Source organism: Cheilinus undulatus, linkage group 6 (assembly GCF_018320785.1).
Source record: "Cheilinus undulatus linkage group 6, ASM1832078v1, whole genome shotgun sequence".
NCBI lineage: Eukaryota > Metazoa > Chordata > Actinopteri > Labriformes > Labridae > Cheilinus > Cheilinus undulatus.
In genome coordinates, this window is record NC_054870.1 from 18,379,517 (window position 1) to 18,395,001 (window position 15,485).

Sequence of the window (15,485 nt, forward strand, 5' to 3'; positions counted from 1 at the left end):
TGTGTCTAAACTGCCCACAGACTTCAACCATCTGGTTATCCCTGCAAGTTAAACCAACTCTTTGAGAACTTATTGTAGCAGGGATTTAAGAGACTTACACAGTTAAAGATGGAGAAAATTATGTAGAAAACAGAGTGTGCCACAATAACGGATTTTAAAAAATATGGATGGGATTCCAGTAAAAGTAAAATACAAAAATCTGTCTCAAAACCACAGCAACAAAATAGATGAATAAATAAAACCTCAAAGTCCTTGGCACCCAACATTTGGTCATTTATTGTTTTTTAAATCCCCCAAAATTCATCCAGATTCTTGCACACTGTCTACATCAGTGGTTCTCAACTGGTGGGTTAGGACCCAAAAGTGGGTCGTGAAGCCCTTTTCAGTGGGTCGTGGATGTGTGCCTGGGCAAAAAATTGCATCAAAATGTCTATGAGATTTTTTAAAACATGTATGTTTTTTCCTGTTTCATTGTTTTGTTACACCTTTTGTACTGGCTAAGGCCCAAGTTCTACTATTTCATTATTAAAAACATCAGAATGATCTCCAACATTTGGGTTCCAATTCTCCTTGAGGAGTTGATGGTGGGTCCTGTGACTTAACCAGTTGAGAACCACTGGTCTACATTAAACATTTCGCTAAAGAAGAACAAATTGGAGCAATCTGAAAGTACTGCCTTTCACTAGCAGCTGCATCTGGTTAATTATATATTTATTTGTTTGTTTATTTCTAAAATAAGCACTACTAAATACTTTAACTATTATTGATGAAAATTAGGACACTGTATTCAACAAAATCATGTGGTATTAAAGAGTATGGAAATGTGGAAAGTTTTGACATCAAAGATACAACTACAGTGATCCTAGGATAACTCCTTTAGGAACTCCATCATTAGCTGTATAGCCTTGACCTATCAGGCCTCTTCAAGACAGTCTGGCTGCAGACAGACTGTCTCAGACGCCCCCTGCCGCACACTGTTGCTGTCAGACACTGTCTCTGTCGGAACGGATATGCCATAACTTGACATTTTTTTTCAAGTTGTAGATTTTTTTTTTGTAAACTCAACTTTATTCATAAACAAAGTCTGACAGTTACATTCAAACCATATCGCACAAATAATAGACTAGGTAACATTCATGAATGAAAGCGGTTAAAAGGTCAGAGGTCTATCCAGGGGTAAATTATAGACCCATTTTAGAAGTAGAAACATTAACAGTGGTTCTACTTCTACTAAACATAATGGGTGCCATGTATTTTTCTTGCTGTACCATCACAGCAGGAATCAATATCTCTCACCAGAAAATAAAACATGTGAGTGACACTGCTACTGCTATCAAACATTCAAGTCAACAACAATATCATTGTCCTTGATGACCCTAGTGAACAATATGAATAATATGAAACACAAATGAGTTCTTCTGAGCAGAGCCTGACCTTAAAAAGGTCTCTAGACTAATAAAGAACCTCACATTTACTGTAGATGTAGCCGTGCTAAGCATGGAGGTCCTGCAGTTTTTAATCAGAAGAGAAAGGATCTAAAACATTTTATACTTTCCATACAAAACACATAACAGATAAAAACAGTAACAGAAATCTAACACTTCTCGCTACCAGCTGATCTTATTTGACAGGTTGGTGATAAGCCTAAGCTTTAAAGTATGACCATGAAAGAGTTAAAGTCTGGTGTGATAGTTTGAAGTATTAAGCCACTTTGAGATGGTAATAAGCAATAGAGGGGTCAAGCATAGTCTTGATCTTCTTTTAAGAACTGGATTCCCTCTCCTTCAGTCTGTTTCACAACAAATAACATGTTAAACTTCACTGTTTTGTTTTGAAAATTTTCATTCCTGGATAGTAAGTTCACAAATTATGAACACAGTAGCTGTTCTGTTTGGGTTTAGTGTGGCATTTCAGACGAGCCATCACTCATAGTATGCTAAGGCTGAATTTCAGCAGCATGAAGCCGCCATTATGAGCAGACATCATCACTGATTTGACCTCAATGACATTAAATCAACTCCTGCTTCCAAATATAATTAACTCTTACACAGATTTACCCAAATTACTTGGATTTTGTGTAGTAGAATTAAATAAATAAGTAGGCAATATGTCCCTTAGCAGATTTTAATTCTTAAATTTCAGGTGCAAATTTATCTTACAAATCCTGTTCTGGAGTGAAATGTGCTGGATCAGTAGACTGAAACAGAAGATGAACAACAAGAGTTCTTGGTGAACTCTCTGGTGGTGACAGAAGGAACCAGCGATCTCCACCATGGTTTCTTTTACCTTTAGTAATTTTACCCACTTATCTATTATTGGACAATGATGCATTGGAGATTCAAAAAGGCAACAGCTAGCCCTTAATCCCAACAGGGAACACTGACACCACAGTAACAAACCATGCCTTAAATAGAGCAAACAACAGAGCAAACACACGTCCAAGATGCATTCACCGAGAGAGGATACTAACTTGGGAGCAGCCGGGGGGAAAACCTTGTTTGACCCACAGCAAAGAGACGAGAGAGAAAGAGAGAATAGAGAGAGGATAAAATCATTAGAAAACAGACTTACAGTTTGTTTTGATCTCAGCACTCCACAGAGGGGTGAGGATGTGAAAATCAGATAGAGAAGAGATAAAGGTCAGAGATCAAATATGAAGCTCTTCCAATATCCCAGAGCCTTGGATCTGTTGTGCGTGAGGAGGGTTCTTGCTTATGGAACACTGAGGGGAAAATCAGGCCTTTGGACGTCCACAGAACTGAATATTATCCACAGATCATAACAATGTGAATCAAAAAGAAATAAATCATAGCACAAAAAGTAAATATGTGATAAAATGATGTGATTAAAAAATAAAACAGATCATATCAGTCATGTTTAAACATTTTACCCTACAGCTTTCCAACATAAAGGTGTGAGTTTTACTGCTATATAGTTTCATTTCCATATTGGAAAGTGGTGATATGTCTGTGCACTCTAGTGAGTTACCATTGTGGCATCTACAGCGCAGCTATGTTGCAGCCTGATGCTAAAATAAAAAATATATTCTCATTAATCTCCACTCAGTCCCCCATCATGACAAAGTGAAAATAAAGTTCTTTTTTTTTTTTTTTTTGCAAATGCATTAAGAATAAAAAAACCCTCAATTATCACATTGACATATGTATTAAGACCCTTTGCAAAAACACTTGGAATTTAGCTCAGGTTCCTCCCATTTCTCTCAAACTTTGCTGAGATGTTTCTACACCTTGATTGGAGCCACCTGTGGGAAATTAAATCAATTGGACATGTTTTAGAAAGGCACACATTTCTCTAAAAAAGGCCTCAAAGCTGACAATGCATATCAGAGTAAAAACCAAGCCATGAGGCCAAGGACTGCCTGTATAGCTCAGGGACAGGATTGTTGCAGGGCATAGATCTGGGAAAGCCTAAAAAAAGTTAATTTGCACTGAAGGTTCCCAAGAGCACAGTGGCCTCCATAATACTCAAATGGAAAAGGTTTGGCACAACCGGGACTCTTCCCAGAGCTGTTGGTCGGGCCAAACTGAACAATCAGGGCAGAAGGGCCTTAGTAAGAGAGGTGACCAAGAACCCGATGGTCACTCTGACTGAGCTCCAGAGATTCTGTGTGGAGATGGGACAAAGTTCCATAAGAACAAACATCGCTGCAGCCTCCACCAATCTGGGCTTTATGGCAGAGTAGCTAGACTGACTTCAGTCCTCCGTGCAAAAGACATGAAAGCCCAATTGGCTTTTACACAGGGTTTGGTCTAGCCACTCTACTGTGCAGGAACATGAGCTAAATTGCAAGTGCTTTTCAACAAGTCTGAATATTTATTTAAATGTGATATTTCAGTTTTTCTTTCTTTTCTTCAATTTGCAAACAATTCTGAAATTCTGTTTTTAATTTGTCATGATGGGATTTTGAGTGTGGATTAATCAGAATAAAAAATAATTTTTCGACTGCAGCATCGGGCTGCAACATAACAAAGTTGAAAAAAGTGAAGGGGGTGTGAATACTTATGCACCGTATGAATGCACTGTATGGCTCTGAATTCACTTAATTACCATCATAAAAGGCCATAAGGTTGTGTAGCCTGACCTCTGCTTTGCAGAATGGCTAATACGACACCACTTCATGACTCTTTATGTTGGTGCTTTTAATATGAATGAGATAACATGAACTGAGATTTACTAAAAATGAAAAATTATCACAGAGCATTAAAAAGTTGCATTGTATCATTTTGTGATTCTAAACCCTGTGAATTCAGTTAACTTTACAGTAAATTTTCAGTTAAAGTCTCCAGTGTAAATAGAGACTTTGTTTACATGAAGACTGTTCATTGCTCCTAAGGATTAAATAAATGAAATATAACTAGTTCAGCAGTGATCTTGTGATGTGGTGGGAGGTAGATTATACCACTTTTGATCAAAATTATCCCCTCTTCCCCTCCTTTGGTGCTAAACTAACTTGACTTTGCTTGTTGCTTAACCTTAGATTACAAACCTGAGAGTAATGTTTCTATGTAACTGTCATAAAAATATGAAATCAGCATGTTAATTAGTGAACCAGACCGCTGCTATTTCAACACATAACAGAGTGATAACCATACCAATGACTGTAAAGTTAAACCTGCATGTATCCAGGAGACGTCTGTGTTTTTGTGTTTAGAAAAATGCCAACTCGGCAGCGTTAATGCTCAGAGGTAAGACAAGGGCAGCCAGTGTGCGTTTCTGTTTGTGTGTTTGTGTTTGCGTGTGTGTCCAGAAGGTTCCCTGACCTTTAACAGCAGCCAGAGGAACAACAGGTGTTCGGCCTCTCCACTGACACAGTAACCCAATCACACTGTGAACTGAGGAAACCCCAGCATGTGTGTGTGTGTGGTGATGATTATGAATAGTTATGGTAACAGTCAGACACTTCCTCCCATCATTGCTCCGTAATGCTATGAGTGAGTGATACAGAGGAAGTGTGTGTGAGAGAGAGAGTGTGTGAGGACAGTAATGTATTTCATGGATGAGCTTTCTTCTTCACTTTCAGCCCAGGAGAAAATCTGATACTTTCCCTCGCTCCTCACTCAGATGTGCAAGAAATTAAACTGCTGTAAATCAGCAACAGTGATGTAATTTAACAGAAGGATCAAACGTGTAGCTTTAATCTAGAAATGTTCCAACTGTTTTTTCTTTCTGGATAATGATTCCGATACCAGAACGCTGGGTATCAGCTGAGATTGAGTATTGTTTCAATACCTGACTCTCTGGACTGTCTGTGTTGTGGAAAACTGGCACATTGTTTAAGCCCTACAGTTACTCACATCATGTACAGCCTCTCTGTGACACTCAAAGTTGTTTTACCTGCTAATTATTGTGCGTTTTACTGCTAAACATTAAAATAACAGTGACACAGATGGCCACTTCACAGGCTCTTTTTCTCTCTCCATTATGCCCTATTCACGCCGTCTCCTTTATTATCTGCATGTACAGTTTGACACAGCAAGACGTAATGACAGAACAGCCTGCCATTGGTTGACAGCCCCTCACAAAGCATTCTGGGAAAGCAATAAAACAATATGGTCATGAGCCTTTGAGATAGCAGCAAATAATGATTGAAAACGGATACAAAATAGATAAAAAGATGCTCAAAATCAGATCTACCTTAATTTTAATCCTTCAAGTCCCTGAAAAGTCACCTGAGTTCCTAGCTTGCAAGAAAAATGCTTCTGTAAGGGTTATGAAGGCATGGATAGTGTCATTTGAACAGCAGAGCAGCTAGCTTCAAGAGGAACAAAAGTTAAAGGCTGTGATTTATGAGTTCAACAGTTATTCAACGTTAACCTGTCACTTCTTGTTGTATAAACAACACTGGTTTGGAAGGATTTTTTAAAGACATAAAGAGAATAATGAATGTCACACTGCCTCTAAACTTTTGCTGCTGCATTTGATTTTCTTTTTCCTCTCCTGTGTTTCATTCTTCTTTAATGCCCCAAAATGTTAATTTGTGTGTCCAGAGTTATTGCGCAACAAAGCATTGATTCCCGGGTTATAATGCTAATATAAAACATGGCTAAATAAATCAAACTATAGAGCAAAAAAAAGAAAAAGAAAAAAAAAAGGGTATCATATTTACATGCTGATACCAATAGGTTCTATCAATTATTTATTTATTTATTTATTTGTAACGTGGGACAATGCACATTAATGGACATAAACATGTAAATGTGCCAAATTGTAGCCATAGGCTTATTTCCATCAGTAGTCCCCGGCAGGTTGATGGTATGTACAACATAGAGTCCATTAAAAATCTTCATAAAAATCAGACAACACCAAAATCAGACAACACAGACAGTACAATAAAATACAAAGACCCAAATATAACAATACTCCTAATACTGCTTAGGACAGACCAGAAATAAATTGACCATTGCAGTTAAAGTGCATAAGGCAGATGATAAAGTGCAGTTGTGCTAAAGTGCAAGTGTGCTGATATATTGTACATGATCAAGAGTGTGCTTAGAGAGGAAATTGCACACCACCCTTGGCCTGGTTAGTTAAAGTGCTGACGTTATTGCACATAGCCCTATTGCACATAGTTAGCACTAACAGATGTGTTTATGCAGATAGTGGTTGATGGTTTCCAATACTGGTATCAGAATCGGAACAACTCTACTTTAATCAGAGTTTTTTATTCTAGCAATTACATTTCTAAACTCAAGTGCAAACAGTAAATTTAAATTTAATCAGCTTAAAATAAAAAAAGGCAATTTCTACTACTTTTTCAATGCAATAAATAGAATATATACACATGAATAAAGAGTACTTGGCTTTCATTTCCATATTTATCAAATGCTTTAAGTAATTCTTTATAAGAGTTTAAGAGAAATTAAACAGTTATATTCCTTATTACTCACAAAGAAATGCACATCTACTAGATATCACAGTTATTGTTTTGGGAATGCTTGCATTTTTCATGTTTTCATGGCAGAGGCGTGTCTGGTTCCTTCAGGTGTATGATTAGTTTGGAAGCGGACACTGACTTATGTGGCACATGTAGCCAACAGCTGCCCACCTCTGATGTAAATCAACACTTTATTTTAGCTCTTTTCATCCTGTATGTGGCAAAAACCTCAAGTCTGGGCTCCTCCACCATTTCTGAAAATATGTTTCTATCATGATAGCTAGTTTTGATCATATTCATTTACGCTGAAGTCCTTTTTCCCCGCAAAAAGCTATTTCAAATAGATTCTTGATGCTTTGAATATTTAATGCCACGGCTGACAGCTTTGTTGGCAAAAATGTCAGCAGCAGAGTATCCGGGAGGAACTGTAACAAGCACAGGAGTCATGATCTTTCTACGAACATGAGTGTCTACTTCAGACCAACACAGTAATCTGTTCTGCTGTGACTGTATCCACTCAGGGATCTTTGTTGTTTGATCACTGAGTGAAAAGTGTGTTTGTTAGCAAAAGCGGCGTTTTACCAGCAGTTCCCTGCTGTACAGACTCAAATGAGCAACATATCAGCGTTCATTCAGGGGATCTTGCTTCATTTTTGTCCAGCTGGGAATGTTTGAGACACTTTCACTTTTTTCTTATTTTAGGACATATTCTAAATATTTTGTTTCTTATTTTTGCTGAATGTTATTTCTTTATTCTTTCTATCTTATAGCTTTAAATGTTTCATTTCTAGAGTTTTTCTTCCTTTAAATGCTCTTAATGTTATAAATGATTTGTTTTTTTACCGAAGAGTTGCTTTATTCACATTAAACCCATGTTTTGTTTTAGAGTATTATGACACTGAATGTTCTGAAGCCCCCGTGTTTCTCCTTCTTCTTTCAGATTTTACATGTACATGTAAAAGGTTATGATTCCCCTGCAGGAAGTCTGCTCTGTTGACATGTTGGTCAACATGGCAGGGCAATGCTTAAGGACAACAGGAGTCTCAGAGGAGGAGCTGCTGCAGAGGACAGCTGATCACAGAGATGTGTCACTATGGCTATGTCTACTTCTTATCTGTAGTTAATAAGAAAAACCTTTGTGAGGACAACAGGAACTGAACTGAACAAGCTAAACCAAACCAATAAATGAACATTAAAGCAGCTCATCTACTGAGAATCTCTTGTGAATCTCTTGCCATGTTTCCTCCTTTCCATCTCATCTACATACCCCGCAGCCTGACCCGCCTGAATGGCCGCCATCTCCCTCAGAGTCTCCTCTGAGTACAGGCCGATAGGTGAGTTATACTGCTTCTTCTTAGCGGGGCTGACCCCCGCCCTGCTCCCAGGGGAGTCTGCCTCTACAGGCCCAGAGGAGGGACTGCAGGCTGACAGGCGGCCGTTCACCTGCACTGACTGAGGCTACGGATTAAGGGGAGGAGAGGAGACAGGACGTGGATGGGAGCAGAAAATGTTTGGTAAGAACTATTGGTACACAGGTAGCATGTTTAAATGATGATATCTACAGTAAATGTTTTATTATCGGTATGCTTTAATCTGTTTGTTTATCAAATCTTTTGAGTCATGAAAAGCGAGTTTAAGCTGCTACTGTTGAGCCTAAGATTTAGCATGCAAGCATGCTGGGCTAAAAAGCTAAAAACACACATTTGTCCCAGCTGTCATTGGCTCTTAAGATGAGTAACTGTGTGTCCATGTAAGTTCTCATAAGTATTTTTAATGCTGTATTTTATCTTATTGCTCACTGTCTCATTGAGCTTCTGTTTATTGTGTTTTTATACTGTATGTACGATCGGTCTGGATGTATATTTGACTGCAAAACAAATGACCCTTTACAGGGATGATAAAGTGAACTTTGAAATCTGTCTGTATTCCTGCATTCTTTGAATCCTTCCGTCATATATGTGAAAAACTAATTTTAAATGATCAGTAAAAAAATCAGTTCATTTGATATTATGTAAACATACTTTTTCTACATAGAAGTCTTTGATCCTGATACAAAATCAAAACATTTTCTAAAAAACAGAAAACAGGATTTTATGTGCAATTTTGGGAGTCCGGAGTATGATTTACTGTTTTACAAGTGTTGGAATCAAGCAATGCATGTATTTATTATTAAATGACAAAGCTGACATATAAAAAAAAACATCATCTATGATCTTACCTAAAAAAGATCTATCTGCTTTTGAAATCAAAATGTAAAGGTGATTTTTAGGGTCTCCAGGACATTGAGCATTTAGGGATTAGCTTACAGGAGTAAATGGAGACACCTGGAGTGAAGGTTTTCACACATCATATTTCTGAATGAAAAGAGGTTTATGTAGTTCACAATTGTCCTGTTTTTCTTCCTGCAGCCACCAGGAGGCATCAGCTCTTTATGCTGCAGCAGAGCAACCGAAGCTTCAGAGAGAGGATGGAGGCTGCAGAGAGTCCTGTGTTGATGTGTGTACGATCTCTTGCTTCCAGCATCTCTCCTGCTTGTTTATTTTCCTCTGTATCAGCCTGCTTATTCTGAACTGTCCACATTTTGATGCCTTCATCATGAAAATAAATTCACCAGTGTGTACACATAACTGTGCTGAATAGTTTTTGGATGGATTTATCTTAAACACAGTTAAAAGCAAAGATTCACAATGAGCTGAGTTAAAACTTGCAACAGGCTGCTCTGGATGAATGGTGACAGTGGTAGTGAGATCACGCTACAGTTGCAGTACTGCTTTTTGGTATGAAGCCCATAAACATAAATTATGAGAGGATCCAGACTTTGGAGATGTCCATTTACTGATGCAGTTTCATTGTTCAGAGGAAATGGTTCTCCCTTTAACAAGCAGAGCAAACACTACTGTATTTACTACTGATGATAACACTGAGCTTGAGGACAGGGGAGTCATAACAGCTGATAAACTTTAACCTATGTATGATATGTCCCATCAAACAGGCTTGTGAAGATTACGCCTACTTGTGTTTACGCAGATTTGCAGTTCACGTGTTCTCAAACCAGCTAGTAACTCGGCAAACTGAAAAAAAGATCAACACTCTTTGTTAAGTCTTACACTTCTAATGAAAGATAATAGCATATCGTATGAAGCCACTGTCTATTTTCTCTAATAATATAAAGTGTAAGTCTTTACAGTTAGTCCCGATTTGTTTGTGTTTTTGTTTTTCGCGATTTGTGCTTTTTGAGCTGGTATTGGTATTCCTGAATTTTGTTGAGTTAAACACACCAGTCCTTTAACTGCTTGACAAAATAAATCACATGCAGCACTGGCAGCCGACCTTTTAAGAGCTGATAATGTAACAACGACGTATAAAGTAACAAGAAAAATGTAACAAAAAACTCAAAATATAATAACTGTGTAACAAAATGATTCTGTTACATTTTGTGCTTGGTCTTACATTATGAAGCAAGCAAATATTTGTCTCCAAACAAAGAGGGAATTTTATTACATTATAGAGTGAGTCAATAATTTATGGATTAACATGGTAATCCCCATTAAAACAACACAACATTTTATGGAATACCATAATACAAGAGTGAGGACTGGCTCTGACCTGGACCAGCCCTAAGTTAGTTAACCTGCTATAGTCTTAAAACTGTCCTCTTTTATTAAGCTTATAGTTAGGATTGGTCAGTCCTAGCTTTTAGCCTAAAGCAGCGTAACTAATTTAGGGCTGGTCCAGACCTGAGCAAGCTATAAGAAACCATCAAGTACAGCAGCTGTTGCCAATATGTTCTTAAAGCGTTGAGGGTGTGGGCGGGCCTAGGCACTGCTTCCTCTAGGCACTGCCCACAAATCTTAACCAGCCAATCACAAGGCAGCCGCCTGATTTCCACCAGGAAAATTCAAAATGTGTAAAAATGTGTGCGAAAAATGCATTCAAGCCACAATCTCTAGGGGGTGTTATGTGGATATACTGGGATATGCTGAAAATCAGATCAAGTTTTACATAGAGACCATCAAACAAATAGAGAAAAAATGTTAGTTGGATGCTAACAGGCATGGACACACTCTCCGAATTAGCTTGACTTTGGCATGGTCCAGCTAATCCTCTAAGGTCCAGGTATTGTTGGTATGTTGTCAGGTAGACGGTTCGGCTATGCCAGACAGGCCAAAACAGGCCGGGGAGAAGGGGGGATGTTTGTTTGTTAACATTTTTAGTCTTAGAGTAAAACCTATTGAGAGAGTGCTTTTAGTGCAGACTACACTCTGTTCTGAGGCAATCACCATGTTAATCCATAAATTATTGACTCACTCTGTAGTGTAATAAAATCATTAAATTACTAGGAGAAAAATATTTGCTTTTTTCATAATGCAACAATGGATGCAAAGTGTAACAGCAGCATTCTGTCACATTGTCGACCAGTTATCACATTATGAGTTTTTGTTACATTTTTCCTGTTACATTTTGAGTCACTGTTATATCATTAGCTCTTACAAGGCAGATGATGTGATGTAAAAAAAACATTTTTTGATTCGACAGCTGTAAAAAAAAAGTTTTTACTTTGCTTTTATATCTAAATGTCTCAGTTTACATCCTCTACATGTGGAAGATTTTTCAATATCACTGTACACCAAAGTTATTCCGAAAATCGGTGCTTAAAATTGTTCCTCTGATCAGTTTCCAGTCTCCAGTTCAGCAGACATTTCTCACATTTTGCAGAGGTAGAAATGCATGATTGTAAAAGTTACCTGTTGGTGAGGGATCAAGGGAATAGCAGCATCCATTCTTGGCGTGGCCATTGGAACGGGGCGTTTTGACCTGCAGGGAGACACACAAAGGTGAAGATGATTATGATGTGAAGTTACTTGGATCGCAATTTGAAACATTTAACTTACACATAATTTTTCCTGTAATAAACAGTTTTATGTTGGAAAAGGCATTGAGGTAGAAAAACACTTCATGTTTTGAACATTTTTTAACCTGCGGCTTGTGAGTTATCAACAAAGGAAGAAAGACCAAAAAACATTATTTCAGAGTGAAAAAAGAAATAAAATACCCTACAGGTAGGAAATAAGGATGCACAATATTATCGATAGTAGCTTAAAATGCATCAGCAGATCTGAAATTTTCTGCAGATATTGAAAGCATATTGTATGGAAGAAAACATCAATGTGCCAATATGGAAAAGAAAATCAAGATCTTTGTAATGATCACCCAACACTCTTTTCATCTGTTGGGATAAATAATTTTAATTCCAGTGCTTCAGGCCAAACATCCTTATGCCCAATTTACACAATCTGCACAGTACACTCTGGATCAAAACTGCTCCATTTCTAGTCAATCTCTGGGTTTCTGCTTCACAGGTTGTGGTCCATCTCCTGAGTGTAACAGAGGCACCACTCAGGATACTCACTGAGTCTGTTTTCAGTGGTGCCAGCTGCCAGTATGTGTAAATTTCTACTAAGTAGATTGATCGAAACAGGAAAACAATCATGAGAACAGACAGAACATCCAGTCATTTTCAAATAAAATAACAAGTACAGATTGACGATTACCACAAAACAAAAAGCAAACAAAACAGAAAATAAACCTAGCACAGTTAAAGTAACATGTTGTTTGTATGTTGCTGTCCTTATTACCATCTTTACTTGTGATCCTGGCTGATCTTGGCTGCTTCTCAAACAGACCCAGTAGAGGGGTGGGCGCACAGTTAGAGCAAAATCAAGGCACAGCAGACAAGGACCCTGTTGAGAGTTTTCTTTGTTTTAAATCTTAATATAGTCTAAAACTCAGAGTAGTGAATGATTCACATACTGTAAATATGATTTTAAAATTAATAAAGAATGCAGTTTGCTGTCATTCAGTCAAGCCCTTCAGTAAATGGGTCACTGTAAGAGAACAAACTGAAACTATGTCAGAATCTCTTATTGAATAGAGTCACCTATGTAGAATAAACACTGGCAAGAAAATTCAATCTTAAGCTCAAATAAGAAGAGGAGGAGGGTGAAGGTCAGTGGCCAAAGTGCACTGACTATAGAAGAAGTTCCTGTGGGCTTCATGGTTGAGACGTAATAGAAAAAGTAAAAGAAGCACACCGATAAAAGACTTGTCCTCCAGAAAGAAAAGAATTCTGCTCAATTTAACTTGATCAAATCACATGCAATGGAAGAAATGTCTAAAACTTTTTCTCAACAACATTAACTTAGCAAACATCCAGGCACTGGCCTTGACAAAGAACGTGACTGAATGTAACCGTGTAAGAACAGTCATTATAACAGAACATGAACAAAAAGTCAAGTCACAACCTACTGCGGCTCACAGCGCAGAATACCCTGTCCAGACCTTTAACTCTGTTCATTCAACAGTGTAAGCACATTGGTCTGACACTGTGACCCAAAACTGCAGTTCCCTTGATAAAAAAGCCCAATCCTGAACCATTCGTTTGATTAAGGAGGAATAACGATGGCTTTTACAACCACGCAAAACCATCATGTTGGCCAACATAATGGCCGTTACCAATTTTCTCATCCAGAGTGCATGGTGCCTGGTGGCCACTTTTTGCTTGTTAGGTCCTGTGTCCACAGCCAGACCTTCCTGTGCTTTCAGTGCTTCCAGTTTTCCACACAAAACCAAAGTAGCCCCGTGTTTTTAGCCTCATCCACTGTTGTTTTAGTTCTTATTACTCTCATTTGAAAACAGCTCAGCTTTTGGAACAGCACTACCATTGTCAATGTCACTTTTCCCTCACTGACAAATCAAAATCAGTAAGGGGTGGGACTTAATATACCAGCTTTGCCATCAAGCATTGCAGAAAAACTGATCTGACTTGAAAATCGTAAAATATCAAGCAGACAGAGCTTTGTAAAAACAATGTTACCCATACTGAGGAAAGTGCACTGCAAAATCTGGGAACACATTTTTTCAATTACAAATATTTTCCTCAGAAATAGTAAAATATACTCTTCTCTGAATGTATTTAATACCAGCTGCAGACAGAGTTGGAGCAAAAACAGATTAAATTCAGCTTGAGTTAAACTTTAATCGCACCGACTTCAAAAATTTCGATTCAGTGGCCATCACACAACACCTGAGGTTTGAGAAACAACAGAGGTGAGGAACTTTTCTTAATCCAGTTTGTAATAGAACGTCTGTTTAATTCATACACATAAAATATTTCATTTATAGTGTTGAGTTTACATTGATGCTGCGTTCCACTCACCTGGGATATCAGACCTTGGAATTGGGAATGACATTCCTCTCGAGTTGAATGCATTTCACTTGGGGCGAGCCTGTCACTGGGGGTAATGGGGGCTGCTCCGACTTATGAGTCAGAATTACGAGTTCAGGGTGCACTTTTGATGATGACAATTTGAAATTTCCGAGTTCTGAGATCAAATGGAACGCACCATAAGCCGGAGCAAAAAAGGCTTACTGTTACATTTCAGAGCTTTGTTGTCATGGTTGATCTCCTGCTTTATTTTTGTTTATGTGATTCTCTGTGTTTATACTGTTGTTTTTGTGTAGGAGAGATATAGCTCTCTCTCCCTTCAGGCTTGTTGCTGAGGGCAAGAGCACTGGGCAGTCACAGCTGCAGCTAATCCTTGACATTCAAGATCTCCTTTTAATGGTGTATACTACAGCATCCAGTCAGGTATCCTGGCTCCTCTTCAACCTTTGAATCTAGTGATTTTTGAGTGAGTTTTTTGCCTTGTCTAACACCTTTTTGTCCCTCTTGTTTTGCCGTGCCTTTGTCTCTCTGCCAGTACACTCACCATCGTTTACACTATTGTTGTTGTGAAATAAACTTCTTTATCCTTACTAACTTGTCTCGTGCTCTGCTCCTGGGTCCTCATCATGTTCATCAGGATTTTTGCTTTAGTATAAAACACTATGTATAATACTAATGTACAGCCAAAAAATGCCCTCATTTGTTGTCCAGTTTTGTGTTTACCCAGGGTCATTTTCTGAATTAATGTACCACTAATGAAACCTGTGGCACCTCATTCTAAGAACAACTGATTGGCAACAATGTAGGCCAAAGATGATTTTCAACTTAGCTGCAGGGCATGAAAATGACAACCATGTTGCATTAGTTTAATCATACATATGTGCTGGGTGTGACAACCAAATTTCTAAACCTAATTTTATGGCAGTTCAAGAAATATGGATAATATATAAACAACAAAAAACAAAAACCATGAGGGTGACTCTACATCATTAGAAACCTTGTTTAAAAATCTCTGGATAGACTGTTCAGAGATGCTGAGTAGAAAACACAGCAGTAAATGTGTTTATTATAATGAACAGCTTTAGCAGGCAGATAAGCTAACTCATATGGTTTGTTTCTTCAAAGAAATAAGACAGATGTCATTTGTAGTTCAGCTTGTGAGGCTTGTTGGAATGAACCCAACAAACTGAAGAGCTCAGAATTATTTCAGACATTTTGTGTGGTATGTAGCCTGAACTGCAAAATGAAGACCTTATTATATTGTCTGCATTGTGTGTCTGTCTGTTTTCTATCTCCCATTTCATCAAAAGAGGCAGTGTGAAGGGTTAAAAGCTTCTATTCTATTTCCTGACCCCAGTCTCCTCC

General features: G+C 38.1%; 1 protein-coding gene across 3 annotated transcripts in view; it reads right to left on the reverse strand.

Annotated features, from left to right (window-relative positions):
* Positions 1–15,485, reverse strand: part of LOC121511469 (PDZ and LIM domain protein 7-like) — a 79,265-nt gene that overhangs the window by 24,785 nt on the left and 38,995 nt on the right. For all 3 annotated transcript variants that reach the window (XM_041790192.1, XM_041790191.1, XM_041790189.1), the window contains 2 exons: positions 11,641–11,710; positions 2,471–2,493 (listed from right to left, as the gene is read on the reverse strand). In XM_041790192.1, coding sequence (XP_041646126.1) covers positions 2,471–2,493; positions 11,641–11,710 — 93 coding nt within the window. The remainder of the gene's footprint in view (positions 1–2,470; positions 2,494–11,640; positions 11,711–15,485) is intronic.